Source organism: Branchiostoma belcheri, unplaced genomic scaffold (assembly GCF_001625305.1).
Source record: "Branchiostoma belcheri isolate BF01 breed outbred unplaced genomic scaffold, Haploidv18h27 scaffold77, whole genome shotgun sequence".
NCBI lineage: Eukaryota > Metazoa > Chordata > Leptocardii > Amphioxiformes > Branchiostomatidae > Branchiostoma > Branchiostoma belcheri.
In genome coordinates this window covers 94946-117181 of record NW_017804431.1, presented here as the reverse complement: position 1 = coordinate 117181, position 22236 = coordinate 94946, and the positions used below count along the sequence as shown (strand labels likewise).

The 22236-nt window shown below is 40.5% G+C and overlaps 1 protein-coding gene, 11 non-coding genes and 1 pseudogene across 12 annotated transcripts; 4 read left to right on the top strand and 9 right to left on the bottom strand.

The window, feature by feature from the left end:
* LOC109485557 overlaps positions 1 to 961 on the bottom strand; it is a 17321-nt pseudogene extending 16360 nt beyond the window's left edge.
* Positions 307 to 379, bottom strand: Trnak-cuu. Its single transcript has one exon. It is a non-coding gene; the product is annotated as a tRNA-Lys (tRNA).
* Positions 599 to 670, bottom strand: Trnam-cau. Its single transcript has one exon. It is a non-coding gene; the product is annotated as a tRNA-Met (tRNA).
* Positions 962 to 1508: 547 nt separating the features above from the next.
* On the bottom strand, positions 1509 to 1580 carry Trnam-cau. Its single transcript has one exon. It is a non-coding gene; the product is annotated as a tRNA-Met (tRNA).
* Positions 1581 to 2141: 561 nt separating this feature from the next.
* LOC109485556 (DC-STAMP domain-containing protein 2-like) lies at positions 2142 to 21862 on the top strand. Its single transcript, XM_019789247.1, has 16 exons — positions 2142 to 2568; positions 3433 to 3606; positions 3964 to 4134; positions 4660 to 4761; positions 5947 to 6132; positions 8979 to 9088; positions 10220 to 10323; positions 11761 to 11918; positions 12905 to 13069; positions 14579 to 14746; positions 15790 to 15926; positions 17043 to 17188; positions 17724 to 17854; positions 18535 to 18634; positions 19230 to 19489; positions 21567 to 21862. The coding sequence occupies exons 1-16, from the start codon at positions 2142 to 2144 to the stop codon at positions 21740 to 21742; spliced, it is 2715 nt and encodes a 904-aa protein (XP_019644806.1). The 3' UTR covers positions 21743 to 21862.
* Trnak-cuu lies at positions 4413 to 4485 on the top strand. The gene has a single exon. It is a non-coding gene; the product is annotated as a tRNA-Lys (tRNA).
* On the bottom strand, positions 6880 to 6951 carry Trnam-cau. The gene has a single exon. It is a non-coding gene; the product is annotated as a tRNA-Met (tRNA).
* On the top strand, positions 7066 to 7138 carry Trnak-cuu. Its single transcript has one exon. It is a non-coding gene; the product is annotated as a tRNA-Lys (tRNA).
* Trnak-cuu lies at positions 9555 to 9627 on the bottom strand. Its single transcript has one exon. It is a non-coding gene; the product is annotated as a tRNA-Lys (tRNA).
* On the bottom strand, positions 10678 to 10749 carry Trnam-cau. Its single transcript has one exon. It is a non-coding gene; the product is annotated as a tRNA-Met (tRNA).
* On the bottom strand, positions 13624 to 13696 carry Trnak-cuu. Its single transcript has one exon. It is a non-coding gene; the product is annotated as a tRNA-Lys (tRNA).
* Positions 17421 to 17493, top strand: Trnak-cuu. The gene has a single exon. It is a non-coding gene; the product is annotated as a tRNA-Lys (tRNA).
* Positions 18222 to 18293, bottom strand: Trnam-cau. Its single transcript has one exon. It is a non-coding gene; the product is annotated as a tRNA-Met (tRNA).
* Positions 21863 to 22236: the final 374 nt, after the last annotated feature.

The following is a 22236-nucleotide window of genomic DNA, read 5'->3' as shown; positions in this document are numbered from 1 at the left end:
CATGCTTATCTCTCTATTTTGGCCGATTTCTACTCTTTCCAGCCGCCTCCTCAAGCCTGGTAGAGGCTAGTGTATTGGTTAGAAGCGCTGACCGTTTCCAAAATCATATCCATGTTGCTTGAGTAACCGCTTCTTGGCGTATCTTATTACCTGAATGTCTAACATTCATCGACGTATTGGTTAGAAGTATTACATGTATATTCCTGGATAAATAACCTTCATAAACATGCAAATAGAGAAGTGTATCAAAAGACATAAATTGACTTAATGTGTAAAAATGCTTCTATATGAAAGAAAAAAACTTTTCGCCCAACGTGGGGCTCGAACCCACGACCCTGGGATTAAGAGTCCCATGCTCTACCGACTGAGCTAGCCGGGCTGTTATGACGACAAATGACAACCCGAGCAGGTTTAGACAACGTCCCCGCTTTCCTTTGATAAACAGGTGGGCATTTCGGACATTCCATTAAAAAAAATTACAAGATACTCGCTGGGCTACACTACTACACATGTTAGTACGTTTCAATCAAACTAGAGCAATTAAAATATTTACAGAAACTATATTTTATTGAAAAAGAAGATGTAAAAAAAAACAACTTAGCAGCGGGTGGTTTCGATCCACCGACCTCTGGGTTATGGGCCCAGCACGCTTCCGCTGCGCCACGCTGCTGGTTGTGTCACTTTTGACGATGATTTGAAGCATTAAATCTGGTAAAACTTCGGTAAATTATATCATGTCTTCGAGTAAAGAAAATAAGAAGTACACAAAACACTTACCAAGCCCCAGAAAGGCACCGAAGACCAGTCCAAGTAGGAACTTCAGATACGCATACTCGTGCGGATCACTCCGAAAGAACCTGCAAATAAAGAAACTGCTTTTCTTCTTCTTCCCAACGCTCGTCGCTGGTTTCTTGCCTTGCTTCTTCTTGTCGCTTGAGGTCTTGATTTTCTGTCCAGCCATTGTCTGTTTCTGAAATGGTCCCTCTCCAGTTGGTTGTTTTCCTCTGAAAAAAACAACAACGCTGTTATCAACAAAAAGAAAACAAAATAAGTTTGGGCAATTTTTATTGCTGTGCTGTACTCTGAAATATTTTATCACTCGATGAGCAACATAAAAATTACATACAGACTCTTATGAAGATTACAAGTAAGAAAAAGAAAAGAAAAAATACCAAAAAGCATCACACTTCGTCTCAAGTACTGCGCTTCAAATCTTCCCAAACTATAAAAATATATTTTTAAGAACGCGACTCACTTAAAAAACATCATGAAAATTTATCAAGAAGTACTTGATTCGTTTTGTTTGTAAACAAGCGCATGTGGCAAAACATTGTCAGTTTTATAGATGGAGGGAAATTATCTAATGTCCTGTCCTTATCTTATGTAGCATCTTGTCCTTGTCTCCAGGGTTAGCCGTTTAAAATACTAGTAGTCTTGTCACTAACTGGGCAACCCTGGCTGTCTTTTGTACAGCTGAACCAATTAAAAATAAAGTAAAAAAAAAGATTTAGCAGCGGGTGGTTTCGATCCACCGACCTCTGGGTTATGGGCCCAGCACGCTTCCGCTGCGCCACGCTGCTGTTTGTAGCGTTTGTTTCGAAAGTTGTTGTCTTGTTGTTTGATCGTTGACAATCAGACAGGCCAAATCACGAATACAAGGTAGTGAATTCCAATCCTTACCTTGCTATCGTACTGCACGAACGCTCTGTGTATGTAGACGTTATAAGCACTCGTTCCTATATATCTACAGAAAACCGCACCTCAAACTCAGAAACGAAACGGCCTGTGACTTACCTGTTCACCTGGGATAGAACATTAGAGCGGTGTTCTTTAGAACGGCCTCAATGTATCCGTTGACGCTTTTGTTTGTTTCCACGATCTATCGACGGGTTGTTCGATACACCACAGATCACCCTGTAAACAAAGAATTAAAGATAGACTCACGGGTGCAGCGGACTAGACAACCATGTTTTGAGTACTTCATAGAAGACCCAGTGACTAGAGAGTTGGGTAGGGATATGGGGGGAGGCAAAGAGCCTACAAAGTGTTTTAGATAGAGCAAGGACAGTATACAGACGTCCTTGGATAGAGGGAAGTTTTTGTTTCATTTTGTCAGGATTTTCGTGTGAAAATTACCCAAGATGTCGGCGGTCCTAAAGGCCATTGGCAAAGCCTGCTTCAAGTGCTTCGGGAAGTGTTGCCGGAAGTGCTGCCAGAAACTGGGCAAGAAGTGCGCCAAGCAATGCGCTAAATGCTGCCGGAAGCAGTGTCAGAAATGCATCAAAAGACGCGCCAAGAAGTACGCCAAAACCAAGGCACAAGAGATGATGGAGAAACATGGGGAAGTAAAGGCGTCAGCGCACATCGAGAGGGTGAAGCTGCTGGCTAAACAGTACCACCCGATGGGCAAGTGGGACGAGAGGTGCTCGTGCACGATTTGTATCAAGTGCGTGGAGAAGTTGTGCTGCTGTCGTACCGAGTTGACCGAGTCGTCCAACCCCGTACGCAGGTGTTGCATCCCGGGGACGAGGGAGAACAGCATAGCCAAGATCTTCCTCGGCTTTCTGTGTAAGTAAACCGGCAACAGAGTCGGAAGTTTTGTTTTGAGTGGCTGTGAGTTTGTGCGTTTCGTGTCATTATATCATTCCAAGTATCAAGTAGGGGTAGGATCGATATATCTTATTTCCTGTTTTCAATGCATTTCATTTGTACCTGCTAATAATATATTTAAAAAAAAGTGCTACGTACTTGCATGATACCTTACGGGAGCTGGAACATACGTAGACAAATTTGGAAATTCACAGTATTTTATCTAGTGAATTAAGAATTTCAAAACACTAAAAGTATTTGTGAGGTATGAGTTCTATGATTTCTTCTTGTCTGTGTTCATACATATTGTATCACTTATATAAAATAGCGTATGGTGTTTACTTTAAGTTATATAGTACTCCTTTGCATTGTCAGGTAAACCATGTTTCATATAATGTATATTGTACAAATCATATAAAAGTTGAATAGTATTCATTGTTCAGTAGTCTTACGTAGAACTCCATAGCAGTGTTACGGTGTAGATACTAGATTTTTTTAGTTGCAGTAACTTGTTATACATTGTACTTGTTACAACTGATGTGCATCAAAGTTTGATGCACAGAAAACTTTGGGACCGGGACACCGGGACCTCAACACCGGGATATCAGCAAACCAAGAGGTCCCGGGTTCGAGTCCTGACATGCCACCGATCTTGTGCCCTTGGGAAAGGCACTTTACACGACTTTCCTCACTTCACTCACGTGAAAATGAGTATTGTCCTGTCCTGTATTTGTACTCTTCGTTGGTGGCGGTATGAAATAAGTTGATATAACTTGAGTGTGCCGTCGCCATGTTTGGTCATGAAATGTTGAAAAAAAAAGTTTGATTTGTGTTGCGTTGTAGCTGGTTTGTTGCTGACGGTTATCCTGTACTACCTGATGATCCACCACATGAACTACGCCAAGAGGAGCGCGGATGTAGCGGGCTGTGTGCTGGGAGTTATCCTGACTGTAGGCATGGCCGGCTCAGCCAAGTTCCGCTGTACCATCCTCCTCATGCTACCCAACTTCTTCTCAAGTAAGGACGACTTATGACAAAGTTTATGTTTACCTTCGTATGTCGCTTTCTTCCTCTTCTTCTTCTCCAAATATATAAGGTCTATCACGAATATATCATCTTTCATCTATCATGAAAGTTCATCTGTGTTGGTGAAGTTTAAGTTAAAACTTTTGGTCCAACAGTCACTCTGGTCTTCCTCAGTAGACTGACCAAGTGAGGCTTGTCACGTGTACGTCAACACAGGCCCCGAGGGTCAGTAGTACTGAGGAAGTCCAGAGTGACTGGTCGAAAGCTCTACGTGAGAGAATTTTTTGGTATTGGATCAAAAGTTTCAACTTTAAACTTCCATGAAAATGATTTGCATCTTTTCCTTAGGTCGCGGCCGCTCTGTTGCTATGGCCTACGCCATGGTACTGGTCATGTCCGGGCCTTACGTCAACCTACAACATAACATCGAGGTGGGGTCACGGAGCATGTCATGTGGCGCAGCTTTGGCCGCCAACCAATCAGAGGCTTTGGCTGATCTCATCATGTCGCCAGTCTCGCGTGAGTGCACGAGATTTTAATACTACTCATTAGCATAATCACGTCAGTTCTCGCGATGCCTGAAGCAGAGAGCCACACTTGATGTGTTTCGTGTCAGCAAAGATGATATATTGTATGTTTCATACTTTATCATTCATTTCATAAGCAAATTCTAGAGTCCTGATTATACAGAAATGGGACTTGACTAATAAAAATATATTGGGCGAATCAAAGGGTTACCAGATCGCCAAACAACTGAGTTGACTGAAACAAACTCAAGACTTAATCCTCGGTATGTAGCCCGGCTAGCTCAGTCGGTAGAGCATGGGACTCTTAATCCCAGGGTCGTGGGTTCGAGCCCCACGTTGGGCGATGAATTTTTTTTTATTCTACAATAACTAATTTTTTGTTCATTCTACAATAAGTAAATTATATTCGCAGAAATTATTTAAAAATTCTATTTAGGTTGACAACCGCATTGTTTCGTTTGTATTCAGTACTACATTTGTACTAGGATTGCAATGCTTATTTTGTATGTTGCCACAGACATTATAGATGCTGTAGAAGCCGTCATCCAACAACTAAAGGAAGCAGCAGAAAAAGCCAAGAAAGGTTTCATAGCCGTCAGAGACGCTATGGTGGCAGTAGGTGCGTGCTGACTTCTCCATATATAGTTCAGGCGCTTAGGCCACAGCAAGTAATTTTTTGAATGACATCAGTGCGCCCATTAATTTTCGCCTGAATCTAAAAAAAAAAAAAAAACCCAAGAAATTTTGCCCTCTCACAGTGGTCAACATGCCGAAAATGGGTAAAGATGTCTGTTACCATGCCGGAAGGTGGATGGCAGATAACTATGAAGAGAGGAGACAAGAAAATGCTCTGAGTTAATGTTTTGTTTCTTACTTTGATGCAGTGATATGTGATGCTGGCTGTGTATATGTATTGTTCCCGCTGAATCAAAACCATTTGTACAATAATTGAGTCAAAATTTGAAAATGTAGGAACCTTGCTTTTTCGGCCCGCCTCGTTTTTTTTCGTCCGCTCGCATTAGATTTGGAGTCTGTGGAGGATGTCATCCATACAATTTACTTTCTGTGGCCTTATATACATAATGCTAGCCTCACCACTAAACAATTGGAAAACGCGACGTAAGAATGGGATAAAAGTACAAACTTAACAAAATATGACAGACGTACATGTCATGATGATGATAAACTTGATAAATATGAACTATAAGAAATATTAATCAATATACCATAAACGGATAGAATGGCATAACAAAAATTCCGTATAAGTTAGTAGTACTAAGTAACCCTCTGTTGCATCAGCCTTATGAAAGTGTAGTTAGGCCATGTTGATTTGATTATATGGATGACATCCTCCGGGAGCCCAAAAACTGATGCGCGCGTGCGAATAAAAAAAGTTTTGACAAAAAAAAAAGTTCTTTTCATTATGAAATCTACGTGGTCATGAGGGTTGAGCAAATGGCACAGAATATGGTTTGGCGAATAATCTAGTCTTCAAGTTCATTTCTTTACAATTTCGTCTTTTTTCGTTTGATTTTGGCATTCTACGACATTGGTATAGTTTTTATTAATTTTTTTTGTAACTTATGGTATATTTTTGCTCATTTTGCAACTGTTTCGTACGATTTACAGTATGGTTGAAAACTTTTTTTTTTTTTGGAAACGGCCGAAAATTCATGCGCGCGCGGATGTCATCCATATAATCAAATCAACATGGCCTTATCTTAAATACCCTGTACGATAAAGTTATTATCATATTCTACTAAGGAACGACGCCTTGAAAATGACCATATGTTCATCACCACAGGTAAAGCCATCAAGAAGGCGGCAGAATGGCTGGGAAACTTGGGGAAGGTGTGTAACAAGAAACTCGGGAAGCCCCGAGACATATGCATCAATGAACTCAAAAAGGCGTACAAGGACTGCCGCAGCAGGGGCCTCACATTCTTGTGCGAGGTCGTCAACGTTGGAGAGCTTTGCAACATCGCGGATGGTAAGGCCACATTGTGGGGCCGTGTGGCGTAGCGGCAGCGTGCTCGACTCGGATTCGAGTCCTGACATGCCACCGATCTTGTGCCCCTGGGAAAGGCACTTTACACGACTTTCCTGTGTATTGTCTTGTCCTGTATTCGTCCTCTGCGTTGGCGGCGGCATAAAATAAGTTGATATAACTTGAGTGCTTCGGCAGCCTGGGTGCCATCCTCTAGAGTTACCACCGGCTCCGTATTGTCGCTAACTACCATGGAGTACCCAGGCTTAGAGCCAAGCTAGAGCTGTTTTTTTCTAGAACAGGCGAAAATCAATGCGCGAGCGGATGTCACCCGTAAAATCAAGTCGGTGTGGCCTTATAAAGGCAAATTAATTCTATCTCATAGCATATTGATACTAGTATTTAATATGTGGGAACCCAAAAATAAATAAAAAAATAAAGAGACGCCCCACGTAATTTGTTTGTTTGCTACTTCAAACGCGTCAGTATGAAATAATGACGAAAATATGCTAAGAAATGACAGTAAATGTTAATCTAATATTGTTCATCCAGAATATTTTCGTTTTACCGCCGAGAAATTGCATTATATTAGACCTGAATCTAAACTTTGAAAAGTTGTCAGAAGTTTTCTCTAAGACTAGTTCGTGATGTTAGTCGGTCGAAGTCTACAGGTGAGGTATAAGTTTAAAAATTAAAGCGATAAAATATATATAGCAGCAAGTTTATACAAAAAAAGTAGAAAAAAAGTATTAGCAGTGGGTGGTTTCGATCCACCGACCTCTGGGTTATGGGCCCAGCACGCTTCCGCTGCGCCACGCTGCTGTCTTAAAGAGGACTTAGACAAGTCGACAAATCTTTCTTCAGTCTTGGGCGCGTGAATCAAAGACCTCTTTTGTCACAACGTTTAGTCAGTTGGTATTAAGTTGCAGCATCACAGCCCGGCTAGCTCAGTCGGTAGAGCATGGGACTCTTAATCCCAGGGTCGTGGGTTCGAGCCCCACGTTGGGCGATTTTCATTTTGATTTTTTTTTCTTTCAGAACTAACTATCACAGCAATCTCATCACTTATTCTGGTGACGATACATATCCTTTTATTCTGTCATATACTGATGATTTGTTCGGCATTTTTTGGGTTGAAATGTTTTGCAACTTGACAAATTTCTTTGCAATTAGCCGACATTGGCTTTTCAAATAGGGGACAGTTAGTAGAATATTCTTCAATCAGTGACTGTTTTTGAAAGGTAAAAACACGTACCTCCAAATTTTCGATGTCGACTGTACATCTTGATCACGGAGTGACCTAGTCTCGCGAGAAGTCACTGATTGGATGACCTAGTCTCGCGAGAACAGTCACTGATTGGATGACCTAGTCTCGCGAGAACAGTCACTGATTGGATGACCTAGTCTCGCGAGATCAGTCACTGATTGGATGACCTAGTCTCGCGAGATCAGTCACTGATTGGATAACCTAGTCTCGCGAGATTAGTCACTGATTGAAGAATATTCTACTAACTGTAATCTTACGTGACTGATGAACCTCTTCAACAAATGGGGGGCGTTAGAAACAATGTCGTCAATGGGAAATGGTTTAGAATATTTTTCGTTTGGCCGGATTTTTCTAAAAAGCGTTTTGTAAATAACTGGCATGCACTGTACTTAAACAACATTCTCATCACAGCTAACGTGTGTTTTTGTCTGTTCTGTCCAAAAGTTGTTACCGGTGCGGTTTTCTGTTACATCCCGGACAAGATCGGGAAAATGGCGAAAAAACTTATTGTTGCCCGTAAGTAAATATTCCTAGCCTCTACCAGGCACCGCGAATCGCTGGAAAAATAGTAGAAATTGGCCGAAATAAAGGGATAGTATACCAGAGAAGATCCAGGGCCATAGAAGCTCCAATTTGCGACCCGTGGCCCTGGATCTTCTCTGGTATACTATCCCTTTATTTCGGCCAATTTTTACTATTTTTCCAGCGATCCGAGGTGCCTGGTAGAGGCTAAAATATTCCAACATTGTCAGCGTTTGTGATATTACTTTGTGATATCATTTACTAAAGTCTTAAATCTACTATTTTCTGCTTATATATATCACGAGACAACCTTTGCTACTACATTTGTATCAGCTACAGAAAGTATGAATCACAAGTATATATAGTGACAAAAATACCTCGAATGCCAAAGAGCAAGTGAAACTGTCTAGCATACATTTTACTTTCATGTCCTTTTATATTTTGTCACTATATAGCATTGCGTTAGCTTATAGATAAATCTGAGATTTGTTTGGTTATATCTAGATTTTCTTTAGTTTATTTATCATTAGCTATTATTTTGTTAGCTTCGTGATAAATATTTGGTGTTTGTTTTGTTATATGTAAGTTTTCTTTAGTTTATTTATTATTAGTAAATCATAGCATTGCGTTAGCTTATAAATAAATCTGAGAGTTGTTTGGTTATATCTAGATTTTCTTTAGTTTATTTATCATTAGCTATTATTTTGTTAGCCTCTTGATTAATATTTTGTGTTTGTTTTGTTATATTTAAGTTTTCTTTAGTTTATTTATTATTAGTTATTATTTATTAGCCTCATGATTAATATTTGGTAGGTTTCTAGGAGGAGGACATTGTACAAGCCTTACAGGATTCTGTCCTTCTCCTGCACACTGTTTTGATTTCTTTGTTTTGCATTTGTTGATTAATGTTTTTATTTGTGCAAATAAATACAATATGTTGCCTTTTTTAATATAAATAAATAAATACAATATGTTGCCTGTATTTATTTGTGCAAATTAATACAACACAATACAATATGTTGCCTTTTAGAGTTTCTTTCTTTGCTTTATCTGCTTTCAGCGGCCGTAAAGGTGATGGAGAATTTGGAACACCAGTTTTACTTTGACGTGGACATCTTTCACAACTACACTCTTATCAAGGACGTATCAAAATCTGGCAAGGAGATAAGGGTAAGTATTGAAGAAAATTAAACTGTTCTCCAACTCAAAAACGAAATTAAGTCACCAGAAATTTTCGACTGAATCGCTCAGTCTTCATCAGCTTTATGACCCAAATGCTGTGCATGTGCTAAAAGCCACGTGTGACGTCAGCACTGGGTCAAAGGTCGTTGGAAGTCGGTACCGCCCCCCGTATTGGGTCATAAAGCTGATGAAGACAGTGATTCAGTCGAAGATTTCTGGTGAGTTAATTTCGTTTTGGAGTTGGAGTTGGAGAACAGTTTAATTTTCTTCATGTATTTTACCAACTCAGATGAACTTTTATGCTAGTAAGGGTAAGTATTGTCTTTCGGGAGTACATGTATCATACTTGCATAAAATTATCAAGTACATTTTACACAATGTTGCTAATGTATAGCAAATGAAACAAAGTTCTAGAATGGCATTATAACATTGTAAATGAAAAAAAAAATTACATCGCCCAACGTGGGGCTCGAACCCACGACCCTGGGATTAAGAGTCCCATGCTCTACCGACTGAGCTAGCCGGGCTACATGACTGCCTCTTCCTATTAGTTAGAGATGTGTAAAACAAGTCACAGACAACTCAGTTGGTGATCCTGGTTGTACATATAGAATACAACACGGGGTATTCCGTATCGCCCGAGGTACCAGCCCGACCGCGCGTCGGATCGCCCGAAGGCCGGAGGGAGATCCGATCCGCAGGAGGGCTGGGTGTATTTTATTTATGTCATACCCACCCAAGAAAACACACCTTTCAATGCGAAATGAGCGAAAATTTGGTGTCCCTAAAACCAAAAAAATGCAACAACGTCAATTCCAACGTCCGAATTTTGTATTCGAAATTCGAAAGCGGCACACACAGTTAGGGCGAAACTCGCTCGAATCGTCCTATGGAACATTTGGAAGCCCCGGGCCGTACGCGTTAAGAACCCCCGGGCCGTACCGCTAGTTATCACACGGGCCGGAACACCCGTATCGAACGTAATCGCGGCCCAGGTATGACATAATGTGCAGTATTTGTTCCATCTACAAATTATAAGCGGGCTATCGTTTGATACATGTACTTAATACTATTATGCACTAGCCTTGCATGCAATGAACATAAGCTTTGCCTTTACAGGAAGAAATAATGCAAGAAATCAAGGGCAGGACCGAGACGTTTAGAAAAATGATCAGAGCAGTAAGCAACGTCATGGTCATCACCTTTCTCGTCTTGTACATCAAGTAAGTTGGGAACGCCCCGGATTACACAAAAAAATTGTTACTCAAGCAACTGGACAGGTTTTGAACACTGTTACACATTTAAAGTAGCATCCCCCACTGACGAAAAATAGTGGATGCTACTTAAAATGTATGACAGTTTTCAAAATCTATCCACTGGCAGTTTCCTGCCTAACAATTTCTTGTGTATCTCATTACCTGGATGTCTAACTTTATAAAATATAATATATACTGTATCGACGTAATAACAGTTTAGTTCTAGATATGTCAATTATTAAATGTCATAGTTTCTATGTATCTTAGATATGTATTGCATAAAGTTTAAAAGAAATGTCAGCCATAATTTAAAAAAAAAATTAGCAGCGGGTGGTTTCGATCCACCGACCTCTGGGTTATGGGCCCAGCACGCTTCCGCTGCGCCACGCTGCTGATTGTATTCCTGATTGCTTACCTGTCAATTAAGCCAATCACATAGACATCACCTATTGACAGACAATGGCTTGTCTTTACAGTCATTTCCATTTTGTAAGGACCCCCTGGGTGTTTGTTGTCATGTGATTATGACGCAAGAATTGTCCACCATATCAGATGGTTAAGCATTAAGGTTCCTATAGCTACGCAATTCTGAAAGCTTTCTCGACGTATGGAAATACTTAACATATAGTTGCAAGAAACACATGACCCTGATGAGTTAGCTATGGCGACCTCAGGCCTGTCTGAGGACTACGTTCCAATGAAACCCCAGAATGCAACTGCGCTAGGACCCGGATGTTCGAATTCGTTAACTTCCAGGACCCGGATGTGTTTCTGTGTCATCAGGCTGAACAACGTGTTAATGAAGTAATCGTTAATCATATTTACCTTCGCAGAAGGAAAAGTTCCAAACAAGCCAATGTCCTAGACCAGTCGTCTGTCACCATGGCAACTTGTGCTGCAGCAACACCCCGTGGTGTTGGGTTACATTACGTAGCAGAACAGAGTTGGAGAGCCTTCTCACCATGCATACGAATGTATTTAGCTTTCAGAAAGAATAAACAGAGCAGTAGTTTGTTGGGCTAGACCAGGTGAAGACCACATTATGTGGCGTATTCGGCTCGGAACCAAGAGGTCCCGGGTTCGAACCCCACCTTGTCACTGATCTTGTGCCCTTGGAAAAGGCACTTTACACGACTTTCCTCACTTCACTCAGGTGTAAATGAGTACCTAGCTTTGGTTAGGGACGTTCCTCGGATAAGACGTGAAATGGAGGCCCCGTTAAAGATCCCACCACACCTTTCGAAAAAGAGTAGGGGCATGTCCCGGTGTGCGATGGTCCAGATACATCTGATTATTCACTGCGGACTCCAGGAAGAGTAGTGGGAAATTCACACTAATGGAGATCCCAAACAAACAAACAAACAAACAAGCAAACAAACATTGTGCATTTTTTTCTCTCCTCAGGGCCGCTAGCTACCGACGAAAGTACATGACGAAGGACAGGTTTGACAACTTGTACATCACGGAAGAGTTTAAAGCGATGGACAAGAAGCGAAATGACATGTGGAAGGAGACTGTCCTACCTCTGGATTACAGGGACTACTACAGATACATCCACCCCGGTACATGTCCAGATTATCTTTAAATTCCTCACACAACATATTACTATCAATAGATTAGATTAGTATAATTAGTGTCTCTTTATTGTTATACATTGTTTATGAAAGCAGACCAGATTCTTAGTACAGTTAGTAGAACTGTTAGACATTTTTAGCATCACCAACTATGTATGTATGTTAGCTTCACAAACTATGTATGTATATTTTGCCATACGTTGTATCCGCTACATCTGTTGCGCAATAAAGTTCTTCTTCTTTCGTGGAAATATTTTAATGGCCGAATCAACTGCATGGACTCAGGATATTTCAGCAGTTCGGTTTCTGAAAGTTACATTGTGTGATGAATTTTGCAACCACAGTCGTCTCAAATGTTCGCCATTTACTCGTACATATTCAGAGGCTTGGTACTATTATCTAATTTCTTTTTCTGTTGGTTTCTTGCAGCGGGTTTCCGCTTGCGCAATTAAAGGCAGAGAGGACCAAGCTTTAGTACAAAACCAGAGGTCCAAGCTTAAAAAAACTTTTTGTCTGTTTCTTGCAGCGGGTTTCCGCTTGTGCAAGGCGGAGAAGTCCAAGCTTTAGTACAAAACAAGAGGTCCAAGCTTGAAAAAACAAACAACTTTTTGTCTGTCATGAAAGTTCATCTGTGTTGGTAGTTACATGTTTAGAGGTAAAACTTTTGGTCCAACACAAAAAAAGTTCTCTCACCTAGAGCTTTCGACCAGTCACTCTGGTCTTCCTCAGCAGACCATATATACATCAGGGCCCATCACCCTTCACTAAACCGTGACGGGGGCCGACATCGTGTACCAGATACCTTTGACCCAGTGTTGACGTCGACACACTTCAAAGAAGCCATGTGACAAGCTTCACTGCGTCAGTCTACTAAGGAAGACCAGAGTGACTATTCGAAAGCTCTAGGTGAGAGAACATTTTTGTGTTGGACCAAAAGTTTTAACTCTAAAAAACTTTTTTTCTGTTTCTTTCAGCGGGTTTCCGCTTGTGCAAGGCGGAGAAGTCGAAACTCTGGAGGGGCCTGATCTTCTGGGCCATCAACGTGATCTACGGAGGTTTCATCATGGGGATGGACTGGGCGCAGTGGTGGCTGCTCATCATGGTCAAACTCAACGCAGACATGGAAATCGACGCTAACCGTGAGTCATCCATCCATGCCCGTAGCCGAGGGGGGTTCGGAGGGTTCGGAAGAACCCCCCCACAAGGCTCAAAGGTCCACTTTTTGGTCCACTTTTTATGCAAAGGTCCACTTTTTGGTCCACATTTTATGTAAAGGTCCACTTTTTGGTCCACATTTTATGTAAAGGTCCAAGATTTGTCTTGAAAAGATGGACTGGAATCGTAGAAAAACTGCTCCATTTGTCATTAAATAAAAATTTATCTCTGATTTTTTCTTGGAAATCCTCTCAAAAATGCACGAAATGCCATTTTAGAAGGTTCATTTTTCGAAATTTTCCGGGGGAGCATGCCCCCGGACCCCCCTAGGAACCTCCCGCCTTCGGCGCTCGCCTCGCGCCTATGGCGCTCGAGGTCCCCTCAAGCAGTGGGAACGACCCCCCCCCCCATTCAAAATCCTGGCTACGGGAATGTACATCCGTAGATGATTTTGTCAGGTTCGTGACTACGGTTGAATACAAGTTCATTTCGATAAAAAAAAAACTCCAAGCTGATTTTACAGCTCAAAAGACCTATTCGCCCAACGTGGGGCTCGAACCCACGACCCTGGGATTAAGAGTCCCATGCTCTACCGACTGAGCTAGCCGGGCTGATATATATATAGCATTAGGGAACACCACCTAAGCAAAAGATCCAACAACTGCATTGACAACTATGTTGCTGTTGTTGCATAATGCAAAAATAAATTAAGCAACTGGATAAATTCCCGGAAGAGCCGTCGTTTCAGATAGCATCTGCTCTCTTTCATCAGTGACTGAGACTCAGAATAAGTCTGAAGACAAGTGAACGAACCGGCACATACCGCATACCAGCTGTCACTCTTGTATGCATATGTGTATAGTAATCATAGCAATATAGTGTAAGTAAAGTATTGTTAGCTACTATATTGCTGTTCAAATGTACCTACTGATGCATTTTCCTCCCTTCCCCAGTCCCAACCCGTATCGGTATGCAGATACAGGAGACAGGATTCTGGCTAATCATGTATATAAATTCTTGCTGGCGTTTAGGCCACAGCAAATATATTTTATGGATGACATCCTCCGCAGACTCCAAATCTAATGCGAGCGGGCGAAAAAAAACAAGACGGGCCGAAAAAAACAAGGTTCCTACATTCTAAAATTTTGACTCAATAATGGTACAAATGGTTTTGATTCGGTGAGAACATCACATATACACAGCCACCATCACATATCACTGCATCAAAGTGAGAAACAAAACATAAAATCAGAGCCTTTTCTTGTCTCCTCTCTTCATAGTTATCTGTTATCCACCTTCCGGCATGACAACAGACATCTTTGCCCATTTTCGGCATGTTGACCACCGTCAGAAGGCAACAAAATTTCTTTTTTTTTTCCAAAATCAGGCGAAAAATGAATGCGCGCGCAGACGTCATCCATAAAAATTACTTGCTGTGGCCTTAAAAAGGAGTTCCAAATGTACCTACTGATGCCTTTTCTCCCCTTCGCTAGCTCCAGCCCGTATCGGTATGCAGATAAAGGGTGACGGGATGCTTGCCGACATGTTCCGGGTTCTCGTCTCCAGTTTTGACCCCCTGGCGGAAGAAGACTTCACCTTCGATACGACCAAATGTTTACCTCACCCGACATTCCCAGACCTTTCCGTCTACAAGAAAATAGGTAATTTAAACAGTATTAAGTAAATAGGTAATTTTAACAATAATTTTAACAGTATTAAGTAAATAGGTAATTTTAACAATAATTTTAACAGTATTAAGTAAATAGGTAATTCTAACAGTAATTTTAACAGTATTAAGTAAATAGGTAATTTTAACAGTAATTTTAACAGTATTAAGTAAATAGGTAATTTTAACAGTAATTTTAACAGTATTAAGTAAATAGGTAATTTTAACAATAATTTTAACAGTATTAAGTAAATAGGTAATTTTAACAATAATTTTAACAGGATTAAGTAAATAGGTAATTTTAACAATAATTTTAACAGTATTAAGTAAATAGGTAATTTTAACAGTAATTTTATCAGTATTAAGAAAATAAGTAATTTTAACAGTAATTTTATCAGTATTAAGTAAATAGGTAATTTTAACAGTATTAAGTTTCTTAAAGGCACTTTTATACATATGATATGTACTAGTCCCTGAATAAATAATGAAATGAAAATGAAAGAACAAGAGCATAAGAAAAATGCGGCGTAAGCGAATAACAAAAGTTAGTAGCATTTCAACAGCTGACCGTTGTTTTTACAGGTGACCCAAAACAAGTCGTCATTATTTCTGTACATATTTATGTTAACCGAAGGAAAACGTATTGTTTTTGCTCAGTTTCTTCTTCTTCTCCAAACAGTGACCTCTGACCTGGCCAATGGCCTGATTTGTTGACGTCTGTCACCATGGTAACTGGTGTTGGGTTATATAATGTTGCAATTTCATAGTAGGAGGGATTTAGACTCCTGTCACCATATATTAGATATGTGAATGTGTTTGAGTAAGAATTAACAGAGCAGACCGTATGCGAAGGTAAACATTATGCACTTGCTTTGCAAATTATATACTTTTCTAGTTCTGTTTCTATCTTTGATATAAACTCAGTTTTGCAACGATAGAGATGTCTTTATCTCTAAAATTACAAAGTTATTATGCCATACTTTCTCTTCATTGTCTATAATTTGTTTACCCTTTTGTGATGTCTCTCATTTTTATTAGGATTTATTTACGGCGCTTGCCTGTTCACGGTGATTTTTGAGGCCTACGGACTGCGCCTGCGCAGAGCGACCTGTGCCAGCTACTTTCCCGAACGGGAGCGAGAGCGAGTCGTCTGGCTGTACAACCACATGCTGAAGGTCACCATTTTTAATGTTGTAAAACCTGTCGTAATTATGTTAAGGCCACACCGACTTAATTTTATGGATGACATCCGCGCGCGCACTGATTTTCGCCTGTTCTCTGGCCTGGCTCTAGGCCTGGGTACGTCCATGGTAGTTTAGCGACAATACGGAGCCAGTGGTAACCCCGGAGGATGGCACCGATGGCACTAAAGCTCCACGACTCAAGAACTCAGTACATACGCACAGTGCCGATTCATAAATTCCGCAAAAAAGCCAGCATTTGCCGACTTGTCGTGTTCGTCGCTATGTATTGCCGCAAATTCACAATACCGGATTTTTTTCTTCGCCCGCGCGCACTAGTTTTGGGGGTCTTCAGAGGATGTCATCCATAAAATTAAGACAGTGTGGCCTTACCGAAGGAAAACATATTGTTTTCGCTCAGTTTCTTCCTCTTCTTCTTACGATCCAAACAAATAAGGTCAATGACCAGGACCAAACGTCTGTCACCATGGTAACTGGTGTTGGGTTACATCATGTTGCAAGTGCCATGCAGAAATGGGTTCAAGAGGGGCTGTATGGTCAGCATATATATGAATGTGTTTGAGTAAGAATAAAGAAAGCAGTAGTTTGTTATATTATAAGCTGGGCCATGTGAAGGTAAATATTATACATTTGCAAACTCTTCAGTTTTCTTGTTGTCTTGCCAATGCTTTCATTTGCTTAGTTTGATGGCTCAATTTCTAATTGTTGAATAACGTACATGTCAAAGGTTTCCGTCCAAAATAAAATAACCTGATTTCCATCTTTTTTAAACTACGCATAACAATCATGACTCAATATGGCGTTGTTTTCACACGAACACTCTCTAGCTTAAAGGACTGTTTTTATACCAGGAAAATATAGCGCTGCTAGCAATTACTGAGTGAGAATATGCAAAAAAGATTGTTTAAACTGTTGAAGAAAGACACTCTTTTTACACAACAAACTCAGCTGAATTGCCCTGAGGAAGGTGACAGACGGTCACCGAAACGTCGGCTGAATAAAAACACTTGGTTGTGTAAAAAGAGTCTCTTTACTCAGTGACTTACCGACCTTATGAAACTATTCACGGATGTTTCAACTGTTATATAGAGACGAGGAGGGTTGGTGGCGACACTAAGGAAGTGGGGGATGAGAAAGGCGATCGAACAAATGGCAGAAGAGGCTGGGCAGGAGGTTTCCTTTGGCCCAGAACGAGAGGTATACGACTCCAACGTGCTGGACAGATGTGCATCAAGGTATTACTTATTAGTGTTCAAATAAGAAGTGCTTTTTTTTCAATCTGACCGGGGGCTTATGTTCATTGCATGCAAGGCTAGTGCATAATACTATTAAGTACATGTATCAAACGATAGCCCGCTTATAATTTTTAGCTGGAACAAATACTGCACAGTACAACCAGGATCACCAACTGAGTTGTCTGTGACTTGTTTTACACATCTCTAACTAATAGAAAGAGGCAGTCATGTAGCCCGGCTAGCTCAGTCGGTAGAGCATGGGACTCTTAATCCCAGGGTCGTGGGTTCGAGCCCCACGTTGGGCGATGTAATTTTTTTTTGTTTTACAGTGATAAAATGCCTTTCTAGAACTCATTTGCTATACATTAGCAACAGCATTGTGTAAAATTTACTTGAATTTACTAAAATTTACGTATGATATATGTACTTCCCAAAGACAACACTTACCCATATCTTATGTAAAATATCATCTTCGGTGTTATTTTTATCAATTTGATTTTCACATCTACTTTTTTTCTGTTCCATGTGTCGGTAGCTTTCCATGTGTTGAAAGGCTGCTGAAAATGTGCGGCTGGAAAGGGAAAAAGTTCTGCATATCTTGCGCAAAACCAGGAGAGCAGGAGGACAAAAAGAAGTTTAAACATTGCGAAAATGCAGGCTGCAAAGGTATGTGCTACGTGTACACAGATCTGGGCCATGATTGGTCGATATCCTTCTACTTCTGACCAATGGGTTCAATTGTTCTACAGCATGCCAGTCTTTACACAGTGCAAAATGGCGCCAGCTGGGTCACTTTGGGTCAATGGTGCAGTCATGGAAATTTTGCTTCTGTTTTCTTGTGTATCTCATTAATTACCTGGATGTCTAACTTTATGACATATACTAATATATCGACGTAATAACAGTTTAATTCTACTTCTAGATATGTCATAGATCTAAGTATGTTTATTAAATGGTCAGAGTTTATATGTATCTTAGATGTATTACATAAAGTTTAAAAGAAATGTCAGCCATAATTAAAAAAAGAAAGATTTAGCAGCGGGTGGTTTCGATCCACCGACCTCTGGGTTATGGGCCCAGCACGCTTCCGCTGCGCCACGCTGCTGGTTGTATTCATGATTGCTTACCTGTCAATTAAGCCAATCACATAGACATCACCTATTGACAGACAATGGCTTGTCTTTAGAGTCATTACCATTAGTAAGGACTGTTTTCTTGCTCTTTGTCTAGTGTTGTCGCCATGCTTTTTGAATAAAAAGACGCCCCTTTCCTCTTAGGGGTCGTTTTAGCTTGCTATTAGACAAGTTTTACTGTACAAAGTTAACGCCCCCCTCCCCCAAACACAGGGATCTTCTGTCTGGACTGTTGGATCCAGATTAACAACACCTGCACACTGTGCATGCGCCCTGTGGACTACTCCGACGTTGCATACGTTAGCGAAGAACGGTGGGTTGATACTGTGATTATTATGTTAACCGAAAGTTTTTGCTCAGTTTCTTCCTCTTCTTCTTCTTCTCCAAACAGTGACCTCTAACCTGACCAATGACTTGGTTTGTTGACGTCTGTCACCATGGTGACTGGTGTTGGGTTACATAATGTTGCAATTTCATGGTCTGCTCTGCTCCTGTCACCATATACTAGTAGTACATGTATGTGAATGTGTTTGAGTGAGAATTAAGAGTGCAGAAGGTAAACATTATGCATTTGCTTTGCAAATGTTACTTCTTTAGTTACATATTTGTTTTTACTCCGGAAGTATTGTTTTGGGTGGCTGAACTCCGAGTTTGTGTGCGCCTGTGTCCGAACAGATTTGATTGTCAGCATGTGGGTGAGGGGAAGATTGACAAAATGACAGGAGGTCAAACGGTCAGGTCAGACGCAGGAAATGGGGTGGGGTAGGGTGAACTTGAAGGTCACAAAAACCCCAAATACTTCCCAGAAGTCTAAAATCTACGACTTATTGCTATGTTTTTTTTTTCATTGTACTCGATTTGAGCAGTTCAGTTCAGTTTAGATAAAGGTTTATCTCTGACTCTCGTAGAGACTCTAGTGACGAAGAGGAGTTGAGAAAAGTCCGCAGAGCCAAGAAGAGACGCGGCTCGGATGCAGCGCTGAGGACGAGACGTCTGATGAAGGAACAGAGGGAGACAGAAAAACAAGATGAAGAAGAAGCAAAGCTAGCGAAGACGGTTCCTGAGGAGCAGTCGCTGGTGTCCAGTTCTGAGGACAGTGAGGACGAATCAGGTGACAGTGATGACGTCGACACTGATGACTTGGACATGGATTATCAATACACTACAGGTATGTTACCATGGCAACGTGTTATATTAATAATAATAATAACCTTTATTGTACATTCATGCCCTACCGGGCTAAGTACAGGCGAACAGATGAAATAGGTAATATACATGTTTGTAGTACAAACAGCTCTAAATCTACTCTAATGCAGAAGTTCGGCTTCTTCTCGTTTCTTTGTGATGTTAAAAATATAATTTGAAATGGGTTTGTATAATACAGGATGATAAAGGCCCATAAGAAAGATAAATTGTTCAATATTAGGCAAGTACTGGAAGTATGGAAACGTACTTGTAATATATCTAAAAAGATCATTTCTTTATATTAGAACGATTCGGGAATCAGGAGTCCATGACGATAACCACGACGAGAGGGGGCTGTTGTATCCAGAACCGTGCTTTATCCAGAACCGTATTAGGAATGGTTCTGGATAGTCCACGCATATTTAGAACAGTGTCTGGCTCAAATCTACGTTCTTGAATACGCGGAGATTACATCCAGAACAGTGATGCTAAAAACACCTTCTAGCTAGCCCTCCAGCGGGTGATGCGGAATACACCGTGTAGTATTCTACATTTCAGTAACAAGAATTCCGAGACTTCATACCTCCATGAAATATGGGCTTGATATGTAAATGTAAATTTCCTCTTTAATTATGCAAATTACCTCCGCATTAACATGATATGTGGATCGTGATGTATGTTAACTTTTGATTAACTTACAGATGTCCCAAGTATGACATTCCCATCATTCACCATTACGAAATCATTGAATGTTTGCATAAATTATGCATATTAGGTCATCATTTGCATAATTAGTATCTGTTGATGTTCTGCCTGCCATAGGTTACAGACATTACATGTATGAAAGTAGTATAATGTAAAACACTGTATTCATAGAATTTCCTCATTAATTATGCAAATAAAGTCCTCATTTGCATAATTTGCATTTAATCATGTACATCTCTCTCTCAGCTACCTACACACCAAAAATTATGAAAATAGGTTGTTCCTATCTGGACTTATTGGCTTTTAAACATTTCGCCAGAAAGTGCCCTGCTGTTCCAGAACAAGCTGCTAAGGGGACCAAACTCACATCACTTATTCCTGACAGAAAAAGCAATCTGTCACCAAAACATCAATACCATAGCATGTTCAGGACAAAAGATACAAAAACCGGAAGTTTTGCTGCAGTACCAAGGTCATCCACCAGGAGGCCCATATTTGACCTTGACGTTTGTCTTCCTAAGACTTACCAACATACCAAATATCATCATAATCCATAAAGGCGTTCTGAAGTTATGCTGACCACAAAGTTGCGGAAACACAGACAGACACACAGACAGACAGACAGACATACATACAGACACGCCAAAAACAATACCTCCATTTTTCATGGAGGTAATTAACTTTAAGTTTGTAAATGAAGTTCCGTATCCTGTGCGTTTGCTGTCTGTCTTTGGCTCCTACGTAGTACAATGTATACATGTACTAGTACAACATGTATTCACCACGGACGTATTCACCCCCCCCCCTCTCTAGGGACATTGCCAGCGCTATTCCGGCCTATCCTAGGCCGGGGTAACTGTATAAAATGTGCTGACAAAGGGGCTATACAAATATGCGGAATCCACTGTATATGTATCCACCAATATATTGTACCTAAGGCCATGTTAATTTGATGACTATAGTATATGGATGACATCCTCTGGGAACCCCAAAACTGATGCGAGCGTGCGAATAAAAAAAAAGTTTTTCTTTCATTATAAATTCTACATGGTCCTGAAGGTTGAACAAATGACACAGAGTATGGTTTGGCGAATAATCTACTCTTCAAATTCATTTCTTTACATTTTCGTCTTTTTCGTTTGGTTTTGGCATTCTTCGACGTTGGTATCGTTTTCCAATCTTTTTTTTTCATTTTCATTCGTTTTGCTTATTTTGCAACTGTTTTGTACGATTAACAGTGTGGTTGAAAACTTTTTTTTGGAAGCGGCCGAAAATTCATGCGCGCGCGGATGTCATCCATATAATCAAGTCAACATGGCCTAACCCTAACCAACTTTTGACAAATTCTGCTGCAGCCGAGTCTGACTCTGATTCTGAGGAAAATGACGCCACGAGAGTCAGGAGCAACATCGAACTGGTGACGTACCAAGACGTGACATGCGCAGTGGAGCACAGCGACTGGAATTACATTGGGCAGGACCAGGCGTATCAGTACGACCACTTAACAGATATACGGATAGACAGACAATAGCCGCTTATTTGGTGACCAGGACCAGACGTATCAGTACGACTACTTAACAGATATACGGATAGACAGACAATAGCCGCTTATTTGGTGACAGCTGAACATTCATTGACCACGGACACATATTCTATCACATACTAGACTACTTTCTATGAGTTACAATGAGAATGAACAACTGGTATTATCTTATTTTAGAAAGTCGATTCTATTTTCTTTTATTCAGTAGCATGAAATGAAAGTAAAGACGTCACGGTACTAGCATTTCTTTTGACATTCATGAATACTAGTACAATAGAAAACTTGAGTTGTCTGCATTTTGTAATTTCCTTTAAAGTAGCCTAAAACACTATGTAAAAATAAAGGTCACCACATTTTCCCTATCTATTCACTGATTTGGTATGGTGAACTAGATAGGGGTAGTTTATGTCGGGATGAAATTATAGCTAAAATGGAACCCGTATCAAAAGGCAGTCACAACGATATCTTTGTCACGCAATGCA

Excerpts from the sequence above, each read along its gene's own strand:
- LOC109485556 (XM_019789247.1), top strand. The coding sequence starts at position 2,142 with ATGTCGGCGGTCCTAAAGGCCATTGGCAAAGCCTGCTTCAAGTGCTTC. Across the intron at positions 4,135-4,659 it reads CATCATGTCGCCAGTCTCGC|ACATTATAGATGCTGTAGAA; the intron begins GTGAGTGCACGA and ends ATGTTGCCACAG. Across the intron at positions 15,927-17,042 it reads TGTACAACCACATGCTGAAG|AGACGAGGAGGGTTGGTGGC; the intron begins GTCACCATTTTT and ends ACTGTTATATAG.